The sequence below is a fragment of the Rutidosis leptorrhynchoides genome, chromosome 6 (genome assembly GCF_046630445.1).
Source record: "Rutidosis leptorrhynchoides isolate AG116_Rl617_1_P2 chromosome 6, CSIRO_AGI_Rlap_v1, whole genome shotgun sequence".
Taxonomy (NCBI): domain Eukaryota; kingdom Viridiplantae; phylum Streptophyta; class Magnoliopsida; order Asterales; family Asteraceae; genus Rutidosis; species Rutidosis leptorrhynchoides.
The window spans coordinates 167,878,630-167,898,173 of NC_092338.1; the positions used below are offsets into that span (position 1 = coordinate 167,878,630).

Here is a 19,544-nt window from a genome sequence, read left to right on the forward strand (position 1 = left end):
GCGGAATCCATCTTGTATAATGGGGAAAATGAATTTTTGGTATGGAATAGATTATAGGAGTTAGATTTGGTACTCTTCAATACATAATTTACATATGTATATATAATACCAAAATCCCGTGAATTACGGAGAATCTTTGAAAAGATATCAGTCAAAGTTCGCAATAACAGATATGCTAAGATAAGAATTCGTCTATACACTATCAATGCAGTAAATGCAGTAAAACGTGTCTAGACTTATGAATGATAAGCAGGTAATTTCCTAAGGATGATAAGCAGATAATTTCCGACTAGAAATGATAAGCAAAACTTTTGACATGTAGACACGGTCGAAGTCCAGACTCATTAATGCATCCTAACAACTACTAGTTAGACACACTAATGCAAGACCTGGTTCGCTACGACCACCGCTCTGATACCAACTGAAAGGACCCGTCCTAATCTACCTGAACAAAGTCATCAACATTTGGTCCCATTGCGATGATCGGCTCCAAGTAATGTCCTTATATTGAGCAAATGCACAGCGGAAGACTTAATTCGTACCTGAGAATAAACATGCTTTAAAGTTTCAACCAAAAGGTTGGTAAGTTCATAGGTTTATCATAACAATCATTTCAATATGTTAATAGACCACAAGATTTCATAATCATAAACATAATACACTCGCAAGTGTATGTAAAGCATTCTAAGTGGTTGAGCACTTGGTAACCATACTTAACATTTAATCAACGTCGCATATTCCCTTTATTATGAAATCTCACTACACCGTACCAAGTGTAGTCACCAAAACGAAGTACTGTGCAACCGTTGAATACTGGTCGTCCAGTCCGGTTGGGGTTGTCAGGCCCGATAGATCTATCAACAGGATTCGCGTTTACAATACCCATGTAAATAGTAGTTACCAAGCTACAGGGAAATATGCCAGTGGTACAACTCAACGTAGAATATATTTTTAAGTACTTGTGTCTATTTTGTAAACATTTATAAAAGCAGCGCATGTATTCTCAGCCCAAAAATATATATTGCAAAAGCAATTAAAAAGGGAGCAAATGAAACTCACATAATGTATTTTGTAGTAAAAATACATATGACATCATTGAACAAGTATAGGGTTGGTCTCGGATTCACGAACCTATATCGGTCATATATATATATATTAACACATATAACGGAAATCGAACGAATTTATGTATTATTAGTAAATTAATTGTTATTTTAATTATGTGTTTCCTTAATAATCTAATTAATTATATTTATTAACATTTATTATAAAAATATTAATATAGTTATGTTATATGTAGTAAATACGGTTTTTTATAACAAATAGTTATTTGATAAAATAATATTGATAATAATAAATAAAAAATATCTTTTTATGATAATAATAATTAGACAAATAATAATTATAATTATAATAATAATAACAATACTAATAAAATGATGTTAAAAATAATAATAATAATGGTAAAAGTAATACTACCTCATAGAAGTTGTCCTTAAAAATGCCTAAGCTCGGGTTTGAACCTGTGACCTCCCGCTAACCCAATAACATTCCTTAACCATTCCATCGCCATTTCATTTATGTTTTAACCACTACCCTAAATCATAGTTCACATAAAATTACGATCCTAATCATCATCCCATTGTTTAATCATCAACACGATACTATCATCTATATCATCATCACCGAAACTAACCATCATCATCATATTTATTATTATCATCTTTTGTGATTTTATGTATTATCACACGTAATTATTGTTATCTCCAATTATGTTAATCATCACCATTATCATCTCGTTCCCAATTATCATCCTAATCCTACACGTATCATAATCATTTGCTTTTAATCATCATCATAACTTCGTAAGTTTTAATCAGGGAATGAACATAGCTGTAGCAGCTTTCGTGATACAGGCCCAATAATAGCCCAATCAAATCATAGTCCAACAAGTAAAATCATCACGGCCCAACAATGGCTCACGGCCCAACAATGGCTAAAACAAACCACGACCCATTATACATAAACAAGTCTCGGTCTAACTAATTGGTTGATTTAAATGACCCATCGTGCAAAGCAAACCCTCGACCCAACCAGCTACTTCATCAATATGTAACTGTCATGTTAATGGACGGGACCAGAAGAATTCTTTCATCACTTGCTGTAAATCATTAATTTAGTTGGTAGAATTTTCGGTACCCACCTTGATTAATATAATACCACGTAACATCAACGTTTGATAAAAAGATCAAGTGGTTACAGCAATTCTCATAGTCACTTTAGTTTATTTATCAAGTATGCCCCATCCACTATTATGTGTCGGTCCTAGACCTTAATATATACATGAAGTGGTTCGCTAAATTTCAGCAGTTTATAAGAAGTTTTAGAGGTGACCGTTAATCGATGTTGCAGAAAGAAAAGCGGCATTTCAGCAGTTGTTTTAAATCACTCATGTTCTAGGCTTCGGAGGATAGAAATATAACAGAAAGAGTGCAACAACATGTGGTGTAATGGTGTTGGCAGTTTCAAGTAATATAAATGAAAACACAAGGTAGATTTTAGAATTGAGATTTATGGTGATGGTGGAGGTGTCGATGGTTACAACCTCAAGGAAGAAAACAGAAGGCATGGAAGGTGGTTGTTATGGTTCAAATGAAGTAGAAACAAACCATATAACAGTAGCAATAATTGGTTTCAATGATGATTATGAAATTTGATTGAAACCTGTAACACACATGAGTGTTGGGCTTTGGTTTTGGGGTTTTGTTTCTCGACAGTTTAAAACAATGACACAGCTATAACAGCTGCAACAGGAATCAATCAGATAAGTGGCTTGTTGATGAGTGGTTGTACATGGGTTTGTGTATTTGATATTTGTGATAGAAAACAGAAATATTATGGCAACAGTTAGCATCGATAATCATTATCTTTTACTGTTGCAAACTTCGAATAGAAATAACAACGATTGGATTTGCCGGTGATGATTATGGTTTTAAGTCGTTGGTGGCGGTTGAGATGGGTTTCGGTTCAAGTGGGTTTTCGTTGGGTGGGTTAAGGTGTTCACAGAAAAGAAAATAGAAGACACAATTAGATAGATTGTTTGATAGGTGGTGATGTTGTAATATATCCATGTATATATATTATATTGTTATATGGAAAGGGACAAACACAATGATCTATCATCTATCGCATATGTTTAAATTTCCAATGGATATTAGCTGGAAGAGAATAGACTGAAATATATAAAACTAATATCTAAAAGAAAACAACCTGTCATTTTTGTTTTCAAGTGCCGGCGCTATTGCTTTTACATGCCACGGATGTCAAAGAATTTAACTAAATTATATACATTAATTTTTTTTTTTGATCCAGCAAGTTGTCATTTACCTTTAACTATAATACTTTGTTAGTATCTCAAATATATATATATATATATTGATATTGATTTAATTAAGGTAATGAATAAAGAACTAACTCGTTATTGTTATCGTAATCCCAAATTACATTTTTAAGAATTTAATTATAAATTTTAAGTCAAATGATTATAACATAGATGTTACAAATAATTCAGATTATCATAAGGCATCTCAATTAAAATGATTTCGTATATTATTTTAAATTACAATTCCAATTTATTATATATACATATATATACATATAATTAAATCTATATGTATCTATTTACAAATAGTTGTTCGTGAATCGTCAGATATGGTCGAAGGTCAATTAAATATATGAAACAGTTCAAGATTTTTGAGACTCAACCTAACAGACTTTTCTTATCGCATCAAAAATATTAAATCGTATCGAGAATTTGGTTTAAAATTAGTCAAAATTTTCCGGGTCGTGACAATAGTGCTACTGGCTCTTGGTTCACACTCGATGCTACCGGCTCGTGGTTCACATCTTATCGCACACATGTTATGGCACTACCGGCTCGATGGTTCATACCATAACACCCACAAATAAACGCGTCATATACACATACGTATAATTACTCCACTCACCTCAAAATCTCTTGTGAAAGATAATCAAGCTCAGAAATCTTCAATGTAACGTACCTATTACATTATACACAATATCAATCACAAACTCAAGTTGGTTAACCAACTAAAACTCCATTCTAGTGTTATCTTGACCCATTTACACCCTTAACCCTAATATTTGGGTTAACATCCACAAAACCCTAATCGTTAGCCAAGTTAGGTTTAAAACGCATTTCAACACAAGGTTTATGCATTACACAACAACATTAACTAACTTAGGTCCATCTTGACCCATTTGACCAAATTAAGGTCAACACACCCATTTCGGGTCATCCCCCAAACCACACAACACCCATTTACTTATATCTAGGTGTGCTAGTAATTAACTAACTAATTTAAGCTCATAAACATCAATTAATACTTCGAAAAATCCTAGTTAATCGTCTTTAGGTCTTCATGACCCAAATTCACCCAAAACACCCAATTTACTAACAAAGTGGGTTTTAAGTTCACCATTAACCCTAACACTAACCCTTTCACAAAATTAAATTAGGAAATCAAGATTAGAGCATACCACTACAATCAAAACGTAGCTAGAGGATAGATGAACAACCTTAATGCTTGCACTTAGACCCGAAATCGGCTTCTTCTTCCTTGATTTGAGTTCTCTCACTCTAGAAAACCCTTTCTCTCACTAAATTAATTTGGAAGAGGCGAAGTAGGTGAAAATGGTGTTATGAGGCTCACCAAACTGAATCTAGAGCCTTAAAGTCGGCCCTTTAGTGAATTTACCAATTTGCCCTCAAAATATCTAATAAAAAGGAAAGGAATCTGTCACAGAACAATGGCGCGGCGCGCCAAATGGCCGCGCGGCGCGCTAAACGCCCAGACCAGATTTCTGCATTATTTTTAATATGTACAACCAAAACCCCACTTCAAGTACATTAACTACACTTATGTACACTACAAATAAACGGGTCTTACACTTTAAACTTGTATCTTGCATGAAATTTGACAATTTGACTCACATGCTATATTAATCGAGTCGTAACGAGCCATAGGACTAATTGAACACTTTGACCGATCGTGTTTACCGATATTGACACAACCTATTTGTTTAGGTCAAGACTAGCAATTGTTCTTTGCACGCGTTTACCTTGTGAAGTACTTATATACTCGTGCACTCAAGGTGAGATCATAATCCCACTTTTACTCTTTTAAACTTACATTTGGGATGAGAAAACATAAACGTTTCGTTTTACAAAGTGAACACAAGTACGAAAACAAACATTCTACGTACGAGTTAGAACAAAAATACTCAATTCGATTATCATTAGTTACACTTTCCTGGTGTAAGCGAGAACTTATGTTGTATGGCCATATGAGTTTGACAAACCCTCATTCGAACGATTCGCTACCGTTATGCGGATGAAATATATTTTCGAGAATCAGTGTATATTCTAACACTATGTGATGGGGTAACGTTAGTTAAGCCTTGATAATTGGGTGCTCGTGATAACAAATTTTAGAATGGTTTACTATTATTTCAACGTTATAAATATTGTGGTTCAACTTACTTACTTACATACTCACTTACTAAACCTATGATTTCACCAATGTTTTCGTTGACAGATTTTCTATGTTTTTCTCAGGTCCTTGAACGATATGTGTTACATGCTTCCGCTCGCTTTATTTTGATACTTGCTTGGATGTCGAGTATACTTGCATACATGGAGCGTCTTTTGACTTTACATTAAATCATGTCGCATAGCTTTCATTTGTACTTAAAACGTTGTATCGTGATAGTCTTTGAACTACTTTGTAAACTTTGAAACATCTTTACATTTGAAATGAATGCGACATATTTTGGTCAAACGTTGTTTTAAAGACTTATGACCACGTAACGGGACCTAAGTAGAAGGCGCCGTCAATGACGATTTTTTCGGGTCGCTACACCGCCCACCTCCCCTCACTCACCATAGATATGGATCAGCCTTAGAGGTCAGGATTTCGACTCTCGGGGACTACAACATTGCACACAAGGTTATCATCTGACCTTGAAATTCACCCAAGGTCTCCTTTCGCACATTGCGTTGCGGGGACAGCATGGAGGGGTTTTTACCGGCCATGCCCTCCGATTGATTTGGGTTTCCTTCAGGGGCAACATTTGGAGGCGGGGTATGCAACTGCGGTAGATGATCGTGCGGGTGGTTTAGTCCTCTGGGTGATCCCAAACTACTATCAAAATTTTTTTTTTTTTTTTTTTTTTTTTTTTTGGTGTAATCCTATATTTTGAGTTTTGTATTTTAATAGTTAGTTTGGTTAAAGTTGTCATTAACATGCTTAAAACACTTAATTATTTGGAAATCACGGTCATAAAGTTAATAACCAACTACTATATACAAATGTTTTAAGCGTGTTAAAGACAACCTTAAGAGATATCGTTATCAATAATATATTTTTAATAATTTTCGTTTTTATCGAAATCGAACTAAATTCGAATGTAATTTTTGGTTCGGTTTCAATTTGAATTCCGTGTTCAATTTGCTGTTTGTCTTTGCTCTAAAAGTCTAAAAACGAAATAAATCGGACCCAATAAATTGAAAAACAAATTGAAAAACTCCCATTATATTATAAAAAAATTAATTTAATTATTAATTATTGATTATTGATTATTGATTTATAAAACAGTACTGTATTTATTTGTTTCTTTTTTTTTTTTTTTTTTTTTTCATTAATCTGAAACTGAAAATGAATTTTAAAAAATGAACGCCCTTCTTTTTGGCATATATAGTCACCCCTTGCAGACACGCATATACATGTTTTAAACCTCTTCCTACATCTATATTCTATATCTATATCTATATCTATATCTATATCTATATATAGGGTTTGAATCCAGGATTAACGTGTGTTTCACCTCCGTGAGCCAATTGATCATCGTTTTTGAATCTGCGTTGTTGATTCAGCTTAACCGGAAATTGATGGCTGTGAATCGATCTTTGTTGGTGACTTGGCGGTTATCATGGCGGTATTATTAGGCATTGTTTGTTTTCGAGTTGATGCTCAATCGTTTGCACTTGCACCTGCTCCTACCAGTGTAAATAATTTACGTTTACTTTTTATATTGATATTGAATTGAAAATTGAATTGAATATTGAATATTGATATTAAATTGATATTAGTATTAATTTAATATTATAATTAAATATTAAATTAAAAAATAATTATTAGATGATGCAGTGTATACCGAATAATTTTTACTGTTTAATATAGGTCTGGATTTAGCTTAGTGTTAGGTTTTATGTGATAGTAACATTATTTACATCAATACGGTTAAGTGTGTTATGCATAAGAATAGATGGAATTGTGTTGTGTTTGAAGTTTTTTATTTGAATAATCATTTGGTCTCTAATGAGATTTTGAATTAATTTAGGCTATTGTTACTTTTTCATTGATGATATGCCTACAATCCGGAATACGTAAATAATCACAAGAAATATTCGTTTATATACGGTATACTGTATCCAATGCGGAAATTGTTAACATGGGTGCGAAAATAATAACTTCGGGGGCGAATGGTGTAAAATGTTACCTAAAAATTAAAAATTTTACCCTATAAGACGATCTACATGTCTAGTTTGATGCACAAAGTCATTGATGATGTTGAAGATGATGCTTCTAAAACACTCTATGAGTCAGAATTTGGTTTGCATTCTTTAGTCGATCTGGTCGAAACAACTATCATCAGTGTGTCACGAAGAGGAGATGAACTTCAGACATAGCAAAAGCATGCGGGAAAGTCCTTGGTGATGTGGGTCTTGTGGCTGAAAGATTAGCTAATACCCTGATTCATCTACTTGGGATGGTAGTCTCGGATGCTATGGGTGCTTATTAAGAGATCATTCTTACTGATGAGGGCAAAGCCTCTCTTCTGTTAAAGATTATGGATGCTACTGTGGAAGCTATCATGGCTGCAACAGAATCGACGCACCATTTACTAAAGCTAGTGAAGTATTTAAGAGGAAGATGATAAAGAAGAAAACAAGGCAATCCCATCAATCCAGGTTTCATAGTCGAAGATCAGAAGAATGTGGTATGTTTTACACTTGTCAATATTTTAAGGTATCGTTGTTTTTTTTCGAAAAACAATATATTTTAATAAAAAGCTCCCCAACAAGCAGCTAAGAGATCAAAACCATGCTTACAACTGCTTTAAAAACCACAAATTCCAACTAACATTACATTTACTTGTACTACGTAACCAATTAAAATATGAATTACAAATAGAATCGAAAAGAATACATTTCTTCATATGATTTGTTTGGACATCAACGTACTTTTGCGAAGTCTCTATATATGCAAACTCGAAAAGAAATGCACTTTCTTCAAATCTATCTGTAATACATATTTAAATTGGTTATGTAGTACAAGTAAATGTAATCTTAGTTGGAATTTGTGGCTTCTAAAGCCGTTGTAAGCGTGGTTTGCTCTCATAGATGCTCACTAGGGAGCTTATTATTAATATATACTACTTTCAATAAAAAACAGCGAAACCTTAAATATATTGACAAGTGTAAAACATACCACATTTTTCTGATCTTCGACTATGAAACATGGATTGGTGGTAGTGGCTTGGTTTTCTTCCCCCATCATCTTCTTCTTAAATGCTTCACTAGCCATAGTAATTGGTGTGCGGATTCTATTGCAGCCGTGATGGCCTCCACTTTGTCATCCATAATCTTTAACGGCAAAGAGGCTTTGCCATCGTCAGGAGGAATTTTTTCTTTATAAGCACCCATAGCATCCGAGACTACCTTTCCAAATAGACGAATCAGGGTATTAGCTAGTCTTCCAGCCACAAGACCTGCATCATCAAGGAGAGATTTTCCCACCTGCTTCTGGAATGTCTGGAAGTTCATCTATCTTCGTGACACACCAAGCATAGTTGTTTCGACCAGATCGACTAAAGAAGCAAAACAGATTCTGACGCATCGAGTGTTTTAGAAGCATCATCATAAATGACTTTGTGCATCAAACTAGTCATCACATGTACCCTTTTCTTTGAATCTTCGAATGGGGAATCTGTTGCAGTCAATTTCGCAACTGCATCGACTGCTCTGTTCATGCCGGAGGTCGAAAATCTCACTTTCTTTTCAGTAGTGTCAGTGAATATAGTTACAGCTTCATGAATAGCCGTTGCATCGCAATTCCTAAATTTCAAATTTCCCGTGAATAGAAAACACTTGCTCTTTTATACTTCGCTAGTTCCCTCTTCTTTTTCCCCTCCAAGTCAATAGGAGCAAACGAATTTGATGAACGATCCATTGTTTATCTCAGCAGTGAAAATCGACGAGATTTGTTTGTGATAAATTTTATAGTTAAAATCTTATATTCTTACAAGAACACCACATTCACTAATGTTTATGAGGGTGTGCTTATTAATAGTTTCTAGCCTACCGTAGCCTAAACCATACAAAGTACGTAGTCCCTATGGAATAATAATTGCAGATTAAGGTTATATATATATATATATATATATATATATATATATATATATATATATATATATATATATATATATATGCCAATTGGTTGTACCAAATTATGGGTTATATACTTATATGCATCCCGTTCAAAACGTTTGTTTGTGCGTGTGTGTTTTTCCGTGGATGCTGCTATTGGTTTTTAGTTCAATTGTATCTTTTAAAAAGGGCATGCCCCTATATGAACTTAGTTTTTCACTGTACAAGTAACAGTTTTATTCTTAATGATTTGTGAAAACAACAATCATTTTGTTTACAATGACATGCAATATGTTCTACATGTAGTCTTGTGATGTTTTTTGGTTTCTTTTATTAGGTTCATCGAGTGGGGCCCTGCTAGCATTCAGGTATGTTACATAATGGCACTTAAATATTTTTCTGTGTTTCTTTAATTGCGATGGATAGAAAGATAATGGAAATTCCCGTTCTTGTATATATTTAGGTAAGTGGGCTTATGTTAGCAAGTTACACTGGTATCCGACATCTATTCTCCAAATGTTTGTGTCAATGTTCGCTCTTAAGAAAGAGACAAGCCTTTCTTGACAAGTACAGAAGCTTCTCGTTGTTTGATGTATGTTATCGCTCGTATTCTTCATCGTACGCTGTTATATAAAAAAATTTGCGGATAATTTTTTATTGAACTACAATAGATCCACGGGTTTGCGGTATGCATGGAACCCTAGGTTGCAGGTCAACAAAGTTGGCTCAAGTGGCATATTTCTGTATATTCGAAAAAAATAGATTTCATAAAAGTGTTTCTGCGGTTGAGTATCGCCATAAATTAATTGAAGATTGGTGAACGTTAACTATAGATTTTGTATATTTAAAGCATCTAAAGCATTTATATTTATAATGGTAATTAAACCGTGATGATTACATGTGAGATATTCTGAAATATATCAGCTTTGTTTATCACTTTATTTTGAACCTTGTACAGGGCAATGATCTTTCAGAATTCGACGAGTCTAGGGATATAATTGAGAGTTTAGTGGATGAATATAAGGCCTGTGAATCTCCAGATTATATAAAATGGGGAATGGAGGTAATTTAGTGCGCCCTAATTATTAATCTTTCCCAATTTTGTCATTATTAATCTGCTAATGGCCGGTTTCATGTGTTTTTCAGGATCCTGACCATATCTTAACAGGGGAAGGAAGTGGCACTGGGACAGTGGATCCTAGGGTTGCAATGTAAACAGGCCAAGTATGTTTTTTTATACTTTTAGTTAGGTTACTTGCGTATTTCAAATAATTAAGTTAATTGGCTCTGTTATGATGGATCTCACCAGCTAATCAATATTTAAACAAATTTATCGTGCGCAACTTTCAACTTTTTTTATTTTTATTTTAGATGTCTACATGTTATGCCTCATATGCAGTGTCTTCTTACAGAAGTTTAATGTGTTAGTTGATCCGGTCCCTGCTATTAAATGGCCGGTTTACAATCAACTTTAAAAATCTTATTAAATGTTCAGTTTTGATGATCTCGTTGGAATCTAGAAATAAATTGGATCCTATGCATGTTAAATGTGCTGAAAAAATAATATAAACAAAAACAAAAACTTGGAACAGATGTACTTGCTTCAAAGTAGTATCCTTATGGTAACACCCAAATTATATTATATTGAGTTAAATGTAGTTGTGGCCTTGTAGGTTTCTAGTTATTGTTCAGTAATTCAATAATAATTTATATATGATTTGAACGTTATAATATTGTAAAACAAATGGAGTAATTCGACCAAAAAGTTATAAACCGGTACCTGACCGCACCTGTTATAACTTGGCTCTCTGACTTTGACTGGGTACAGGATAGGCGTTAGAACAGTCAAAGGTCTTGGACCGTTTTTGCATCTCTCTCTCTCTCTCTCTCTCTCTCTCTCTCTCTCTCTCTCACACACACACACACACACTCTCTCACTCACATACACACACAAACAACCCAAGAAACACAGCGTATTCATGTTGTATAAAATACTGATCTACACATGATCATTTGATTATCCGATGCTGAATCTTATTATGCACCCAATCTTTATAAATATGTTCTAATGAATAATAAATCGTCATTGACACTGCATATTGTTACAGGGAGTGTATGATAATTATGTAGAAAAAGTGTTCAAGAATGGCTTTGTTTTTCAGCTTACTACAAGGCTGCGTGACGTGTGTCTTAATTTGTGCGCATTTTTTTTTTTTTTTTAAATTTGAAATGAAGATTGTAAATCTGGTATGTCGTGTATTAGACGTTGTAATCTTATTTTCCTTGTCTAGTGAAAATGCTGCTGAAGTTTGACTTTGTTAACCTTTTAACAGTATTTTAAGAATGTTTAGCATTGCCCATGTTGTATTCACTTGGATTCTTAAATGAAAATTCTAATGTGATGAAATAGCATGTGGTATGTTTGTATTTTATTTAGTACAATAAGTTTGTTAATCTTTTACAATTTGGTAGGTTTCTGTCAACATATAGTTAAAGGATATTCTTGCACTGTTACTTAGATATAATGTTTTCAAACCACGATTTGTAATGTATAAAAGATGTATTTTTATCAAAAACGGCGCAATAAAGAAAATGTATACTGTCAATTATATCTATTGATCACATTAAAGAACAAAGAATGCTGTTCTGATCTTTGGAAGATGGCTAATATTGATGTTGTGGTCAAGATTATTTCAATTGGATTGCTTGGCTGGTTTGATTGGTCAGGATCACAATTTGTGCTTTTGTGGGTCCTTGATGTGCTGGATCTGGTATGGGGTTTGGTTTGGTACGTGCCCATGTGAGTGGGTTAGGGCCAGGGTCAAAGGTCAGGACTGATGGGTCCCTTCTTGAATTGTACATATCGTTCATGCTAATGTGCCATTGTTTTCTTTGGTCCTTTAGATGATTCATATCACTCTGGTGCAGAATGTAAACCGTTTTATTTTTTTATTTTTTTTGAACGACAAGCTTGCATCAGTGTATCATTTATTTTAACGACACTCATCATTTGCACACACACGCACGCGTTCGGGAGGAAACCCGAATCACATTACAAGAACCCGATTCTTTAACCATCCCCAGAGGCAGACGGAACGGGTTTGAATCATTTAACCGTTTTATTTTTTTAATTGGTTGCAGATTTATTTATGTGATAAGGGTGACCATTTGTTAAGCAACACACCCTACATATCCTTCCTTTACTAACATCTTTTCGGTCCAATTTGAATGTGGGTTTCTATTGAAGTGATTATACTGAATTACTACTTTCTTACTGATACTAAAATTCTGAAAGAAGTTAAACAATTAGTACTTTTTTTTTAATCATTGACACGTTTATTTTAAACTAATTTGGTTATTTAGTTTGTTCGAGCACTCACATTCGATGACTTCAGAACCAAAAAAACTTACTATCAGTTTGTCAGCTCTTCATTAGAAAGATTAAGATTGAATAAAAACTTCACGCTGTCATCCGATGATTAAAATAATAAACTTTTCCGTTAACAAATTTATTATACACACATTTATCCGTCTTTAATCGTCCTGTGCAGGAAGTTATGGTCTACGACGGGTCAAAGATATTGTCCATGTCAGTGGTGTCTTTGAAAAGAAGTAGAAAGAGAGTTGAAATATGAAATAGTTGAGACTTAGTGTGATTTAAAGATGTGTAATTAGACAAATTTTTTATCAAGTACTTATTAAACACCAAATTGTGAGCATCAACAATTATTTATTTAATAACTTATTAAACACCAAATTTCATCTTTGGATCCGGCGATCAGTCGGCACTGTGTATTAGCCTTCCAAGTGGTTAGATACTTGGATGTCATCAAATTTAATTTTCTTTATTCTTTGATACAGTATTTAATTAATTTAATATTTATATTAACATTGAGTTGTAGTTCAACTGGTATTGACCTGCCTCTCTTTTAGTAAAATGTCAGGAGTTCAACTCCGCTGGCCTGCAACATTGCACTCAATGTTATCCCTGACCTGAAGTATCCACTCAGGTTGTCTTTCGCTTAGTGCGGAGGCAACGGGGAAGGGGTTTTACCGGCCATTCCCACGGATTGGTCCGGGTTTCCTCCAGGACAGTAGTTTGGGGCGTGTTATGCACAAAAAAATAATATTTATGTTTAATTTAGCATTTACTACTCGGTACTCAGTATTTTAGTATTAATATTAATATTTAGTATAATCAAAATAAAATAAAAAGTAAATTACGAAAAGGATTTTGCTAATGAAAACTCTGAGTTGTCGTTAGTATGCAGTAAATTATTGGATGCTAATAATAAATTATTGTATTCGTTAGTATGTAGTATCAAGATTGCAAAAGTCGTGAGACGGGGTCGAGATGGTCAGGTCTTAAAAAGGTTTAAACGTTCGAGATGGAGGTCGAGACGGACATTAACCAAAGTTGACTTTTAAATATATAAGTATATAAATGTATATATGTGTACTTATTTTAAAGCCAAAAACTTTAACTGACTAATTTGTACCCATAATCACTATCACCGTTAATTTAATACAGAAAGTTCAAACTAAAATACGACAAATTTGACCGATTTGACCGACTTTCTAGCTTTTCGAATTTTGACAGACTTTGACTTTTTTCAACTTTGACCCGAATTTTGACTGTTGACTGTTATATTAGACGGTTTTCTTCGAGACGGGACAGACTAGTCACTAAACCGTCGCAACGGCTCGAGACAGGGTGTTTTGCAACATTGTGTAGTATACATGTCGTTTTCGTGATGGAAGTTAATGGATTGTACAAGAACTTTATGTGTGTTAACGAGAACCCTACTGATGTCGTTATTATGCAATAAATTATTATACACCGCGATTGAATATGTCGAATTCATTATGGAAATTAATGGATTGTACAAGACCTTTCATGAGGTTGTTAATGGAAGTCTATACTTAAATTCCATGTTTGATTCGCTTTTTGATTTCGCTCTAAAAATTTTCAAAACAAAATAAATTCAACCTAATAAATTGAACACCAAACCAATAAACTCTCAAGTATCATATAAAAAATTACTCCCTCCGTCCCAGATTAATTGTCCCCAGACAAAAAGCACACAGTTTAAGAAATGTCATTATCACACTGTACTTTTTCTGTATTTTTTTCTTACTTTACTGTTTTACCCTCAACTAATTAATTAGAAATCTCTCTCACCTTTAATTAATTCTTTAGAGACAATATTGTAAACTTTATCAAAATTACTTTCCATATTTGGAAATGGACAATTAATCTAGGACGTCCCAAAAAGGAATACTGGACAATTAATCCGGGACGGATGGAGTAATTATAAATTTTAAACACGATGCTTTTTAGTTTCTTTTTGTTGTTTTAATTTTCAATTAAACTCAAATGAAATAAAACTGAAAATGAAAATAAAATAAAAATAAAAAATAAAAATAAAAATAAAAACGAAATGAAATGTAAACTGAATGTCCTTCTGTTTGGCATATATATAGTTACCCTTACAGACACGTATTTACCTGTTTCAAACCTCTTCTCTATATCATATCTATATCTAGGGTTTGATTCTAGGAATAACGTCTGCTTCACCTCCGTGATCCAATTGTTCATCGTTTTTGAATCTGCATTGTTGAATTAGCTTAACCGGAAATAAATGGCAGCGAATCAAGCTTTGTTGGTGACTGCAATGGCGGTTATGATGGCGGTATTATTAGGCATTGTTTGTCCACGTGTTGATGCTCAATCGTTTGCACCAGCACCTGCTCCTACTAGTGATGGTAATTAACCCTAGTTTTGTCCGTTTAAATAATTTTTGTTTACCTTTTATATTGATATTAAATTAATAATCAAAATTAAATAGTTAATGATGCAGTTTAGACCACATAATTTTGCTGTTTAATGTAGGTCCGGATTAACCTTATAATTAGGCTTTTATGTGATTATAACGTTGTTTACATCAATCTGATGTTCATTGTTATGCTTAAGAATAGATGTAACTGTATTGTGTTTGAAGTTTTTTATTTAAATAAATCATTTGGTCTCTTATGAGATTTTGAATCAATTTAGGCTATTGTTACTATTTCATGTTATTCAATTTTATATTAGAAAGACAATACGAATATTAATGCAGTTTTGGATGGGGTTATATTGTTATCTGTGTGGAAATCTCGTTTAGTTCTACTTTTATCTTTTTCGTGAATATAGAACCTCCATTTTCTATGTAATTTTAGGCTGATTTACCCGTGAAAATTATTAATCGTTTTATGCTATGGTTCATAGAAGCCGCTTTCAAATAAATATGCATCGTTTTCTTTGTTTGTGTATCTGCTTTAGCTCTTTTTGATCATTGACAAAAGCACCTAAAAGTTGAATAGAGTGACCAATTTATATGATAATTTCAGGGACTTCTATTGACCAAGGCATTGCTTACGCGTTGATGATTGGCGCGTTACTTCTAACCTATCTCATCCATCCTTTGGATGCTTTTCCATATGGTCTCTTCTAAATCATCTTTGTTATTTTAGTAGATTAAGATTTGGCTATGAAATTAATTAATATCACGGTGATGTTTAATTAGTTGTATTCTTGATCATTCTGTACCTTGAGAAGTCTCAATGTAATACCTATTTTCCCGTTATTCGGTTTGTTTTTTGATCAAGTTAGGCCAAGCTCTTGAGGACCTGAACTCTTCTGTATATGGGTACTTTCGAATCATATAACTGAAGAAGAGTTTGTGTTTGTATCACTTCAAACACCCTAAAACTCAAGTGTTATAACCTGAAACAAATAAGTATTTTCCCTAGTCTCAATATTGAAAATTTAATGTACACTTCATGTGCTTGATTCTTAGTGGTTGTCTATATGAGCTAGTGTTGATAGCTGATTTGCTGGGGTGTTTGTATGAGCTCAGTTCTTGAGTTTATAAGCAAATAAACTATCAAAATAAGCTCATATAGACACCTCGATAGTATTGATGAACCAAACAGACATTGAATCTAATGTATCAACTTTTTTCCATATAAAATATTGTTTTCAATTTTGCCTGGAAATCAATTTAGGCTCTAAATGGCAGTCAAGATCGACGCTTGTTGTCGACTCAAAAATAGAGCCGAAAATGGTTTTAGGCTCATTTCTATAAATTTGTGAAGCATTTGTGGATTTTGTTTGAGTTTGGTGTTTATACAATTATAATCATTCAAACTAAAGCTCTCAGTCTGACATTGTTCCTACATTGAGTTATTCATCATCCACCGATTATCAGGTTATAACCAAGATGAACAGAAGAATGTCTTAAGTTAGAATTTTCAGCCTATTTACTTTTATAGAAAATTAGTTTGTCGAACAGTTCATTAATGTTTATCATCATACGGTCATTGTCAGAAGAACTTTAACTTTTGAAGTATAGACTCCAATCACGCTGAAACTTGGCAACGGACTAGCAGGATCATTTTGACCGTTAAGTGAAATGTGTAACCTCATATACCTCTGGTCAAACCCGATCCTACCTGAGCAAATAAGGGGAAAAACATGTGGCAACTAAATCTCGCTTGAGCTGTTTTAGTAGGATCCATAACATTCAAATCGAAAAGGGATCTCTATTATAAGCTTTCTAGTCCTCTTCTCATTAATGGTGGCCACAAGGTATAACCATATTTTGATATGCATGAATTTCCTTTAGATAACAAGGTACAAGATTACAGTGTGGCATGACTATAGTATGCACTAACAAAAAACATGATTTTTAGCTGGTAATGTTCCTAAACATAGATTACTAGGAATAGATTTCGCCCAAAGCATCAGACCAATGATGAAGCATTGAACATGTGGCTGGATTGAATCCTTTGCGATCGAAATCCCTTAAAGGTGCTTGATTTTTAAACATAAAAAACACCTACAATCTATCCTACTTGCATATGCAAAAGAAAATAACTAATATGAAACAGTATATCTTGTACGGACAGACACATCAACTGAAAATCATATATCCTCACTGCAAAAACTTGGAAGGCACGACAGCAATCTCCAAACGACCGGTCCATTCTTCACCTGGTTTTAAAGCAATTGGTTTTTCTATCGCTGCACCATCGACACACAGCATCTGCTTGTATTCATCGTCTCCTAAATCCGACATTGCTTTTGATTTCTTCTCCCATGGATTCCATACCACTGTTCATTTGCACAAATCATAACAGATAAATTAGTCAAGATCAGAAGTGAGTTGACTTTTTAAGGTATATAATTGACAACAATGTTGTGCTTATAAAACAGCAGCTGTCGATAGAAATAAAGTTGTTCTTTTTATATTAGCTTACCAACATCCGGAAGCCCTTCTTTTCGTATCACGTATGTACGCTTTCTTTCATGATCAAGTACAGCAATACAATTCGGAGAACTAAGATAAACCCGATCAATCTGAATATTCAAAATCAAACAAATATAAAAACAATCAATTCAGGTTTATATTCATTATTCATAACAAATAAATACCTCGGATTCAAAAGTAATAGCATCTCCCTGTTCAGTAAAACGCTCTTTTTTAAGAAGATTGTCAAAGTAGTCCATTGTTTCTAGCCCTTCTATTCTCACTTCACTGCAAATAACAAGAGCATTTATTATTTAATTTTAATTTTATTTTAAATATTAAATTAAATATAAAAAGAATCTGTACCTTATATCTGAAACGGAAAGATACGAGTGATAACCAAACGAGAAACTAAAAGGCTTTCCGTTTACATTCCGAATGCGAGATATCAAGGTTAAATTCCCATCGATTCCAAGAGAGACTCTAAGACGAAATTCAAAGTTGTGGGGCCAAAACTTGAGATCTTCGTCCGAAGGTTTGAATAGCAAATTGACAAACGATTTTCCGTTCGAATCGTTAGCGGGAAGTGGTGGAGGATCGTCATCAACAGCCCACAACTTGTTTTTCGCAAACCCATGTTGTTCAAGTGAATCACAGTTCCCAAACTACATCAAAAGGTTAATTTATAAAAACACTTAACATTGTTGGTTTACGGGTTTATGGTTATAACGTCGTAAAACGCACCTGAGGAAAGCAAATTGGAATACCTCCTCGCATTGCCTTCGGTGGCTTTAAAATACTCTGAAATTGTTAAATAACAATATATAATTAGTAAAAAAAAAAAAAAAAAAAATCTTCCATGTTTTATTTTGGGAAATTAAATTAAATGAAGAAGAAAAGGCGACACCTTACTACTCGCAAACAAAAGTTCTTCTCCTCGTTCATTTCGCCATGAAATCACTTGACCACCATGCAAGCTAACCTGCAAAAATGTTCAAATCAAGATTAATTCAGTGCATTAATTTTTAAAATTTTTACATAAAATGAGATTGTTATTGTTATATTCAAAGAAGTAAAAACTAACATACCCTAGCCGAAGCTCCTTGTGGGTTACGAAGCACAATTTGATCAACTCCATTCAAATCCTTAATCGTTTCAAGGGCTAATTGTGAATCCCAAACTGCTGCAAAGTGCCCCATTTTTTTTCTTTTCCAAAAAGAGCTTTCCAAAAATCTAATCTCGTGAACGATCTATAAAATCCAGTGCTACTTAATCATATTTGTTACTAGTCGGATCATCAAAATCTTCCATAAAATCAGGTCTCGAAAATGGATTCAACCGGAAACCAAGTTGAATTGTACTTTGAAAGTGAACGCTTCTATTCAATACAAGTAGCAAAGGATAAGATTGACAAAAGTATATATTGTGATACAAGAATACCTACCTAATACTCAACCTCAAAATATTCAACCTAATTTTCAACCTCAAAACCAAATTTTCAAATAATAACAATCAAATTTAGTACATAACAAGCAAAACATATGTTCAAAACAAGATGACTCAATCACTCTCCATTTTAAAAGACGGGTCCACTTTACGATTTAACGGATATATTTTGTTGCAATATTACTTGTACGATTAGATACTTCGTATTAATTAACAAAAAGGATACATACATGATCTGCTACCTTAACTTCTACAAATAAATATTCCAATTCGATTTTTTCAAACGCGTATAATAC

The 19,544-nt window shown here is 33.5% G+C and overlaps 3 protein-coding genes across 3 annotated transcripts; 2 read left to right on the forward strand and 1 right to left on the reverse strand.

The window, feature by feature from the left end:
- The first annotated feature begins 6,833 nt into the window (after positions 1–6,833).
- LOC139853302 (tubulin gamma-1 chain-like) lies at positions 6,834–11,882 on the forward strand. Its single transcript, XM_071842673.1, has 6 exons — positions 6,834–7,086; positions 9,849–9,879; positions 9,975–10,103; positions 10,470–10,574; positions 10,658–10,735; positions 11,620–11,882. The coding sequence occupies exons 1-5, from the start codon at positions 7,049–7,051 to the stop codon at positions 10,724–10,726; spliced, it is 372 nt and encodes a 123-aa protein (XP_071698774.1). The 5' UTR covers positions 6,834–7,048; the 3' UTR covers positions 10,727–10,735; positions 11,620–11,882.
- Positions 11,883–15,010: 3,128 nt separating this feature from the next.
- Positions 15,011–16,208, forward strand: LOC139855864 (arabinogalactan protein 41-like). The gene is made up of 2 exons (XM_071845107.1): positions 15,011–15,277; positions 15,902–16,208. The coding sequence occupies exons 1-2, from the start codon at positions 15,154–15,156 to the stop codon at positions 16,003–16,005; spliced, it is 228 nt and encodes a 75-aa protein (XP_071701208.1). The 5' UTR covers positions 15,011–15,153; the 3' UTR covers positions 16,006–16,208.
- A 930-nt stretch (positions 16,209–17,138) lies between these two features.
- LOC139851789 (putative glucose-6-phosphate 1-epimerase) lies at positions 17,139–19,256 on the reverse strand. Its single transcript, XM_071840960.1, has 7 exons — positions 18,891–19,256; positions 18,710–18,784; positions 18,547–18,603; positions 18,169–18,467; positions 17,988–18,090; positions 17,813–17,912; positions 17,139–17,666 (listed from the first exon to the last, which is right to left on the reverse strand). The coding sequence occupies exons 1-7, from the start codon at positions 18,999–19,001 to the stop codon at positions 17,488–17,490; spliced, it is 924 nt and encodes a 307-aa protein (XP_071697061.1). The 5' UTR covers positions 19,002–19,256; the 3' UTR covers positions 17,139–17,487.
- Positions 19,257–19,544: the final 288 nt, after the last annotated feature.

Excerpts from the sequence above, each read along its gene's own strand:
- LOC139853302 (XM_071842673.1), top strand. The coding sequence starts at position 7,049 with ATGCTCAATCGTTTGCACTTGCACCTGCTCCTACCAGT. Across the intron at positions 9,880-9,974 it reads GGGGCCCTGCTAGCATTCAG|GTAAGTGGGCTTATGTTAGC; the intron begins GTATGTTACATA and ends GTATATATTTAG. Across the intron at positions 10,104-10,469 it reads GAAGCTTCTCGTTGTTTGAT|GGCAATGATCTTTCAGAATT; the intron begins GTATGTTATCGC and ends AACCTTGTACAG.
- LOC139855864 (XM_071845107.1), top strand. The coding sequence starts at position 15,154 with ATGGCAGCGAATCAAGCTTTGTTGGTGACTGCAATGGCGGTTATGATG. Across the intron at positions 15,278-15,901 it reads ACCTGCTCCTACTAGTGATG|GGACTTCTATTGACCAAGGC; the intron begins GTAATTAACCCT and ends TGATAATTTCAG.
- LOC139851789 (XM_071840960.1), bottom strand. The coding sequence starts at position 19,001 with ATGGGGCACTTTGCAGCAGTTTGGGATTCACAATTAGCCCTTGAAACG. Across the intron at positions 18,604-18,709 it reads TTTTGTTTGCGAGTAGTAAG|AGTATTTTAAAGCCACCGAA; the intron begins GTGTCGCCTTTT and ends TAACAATTTCAG. Across the intron at positions 17,667-17,812 it reads AGAAGGGCTTCCGGATGTTG|TGGTATGGAATCCATGGGAG; the intron begins GTAAGCTAATAT and ends GCAAATGAACAG.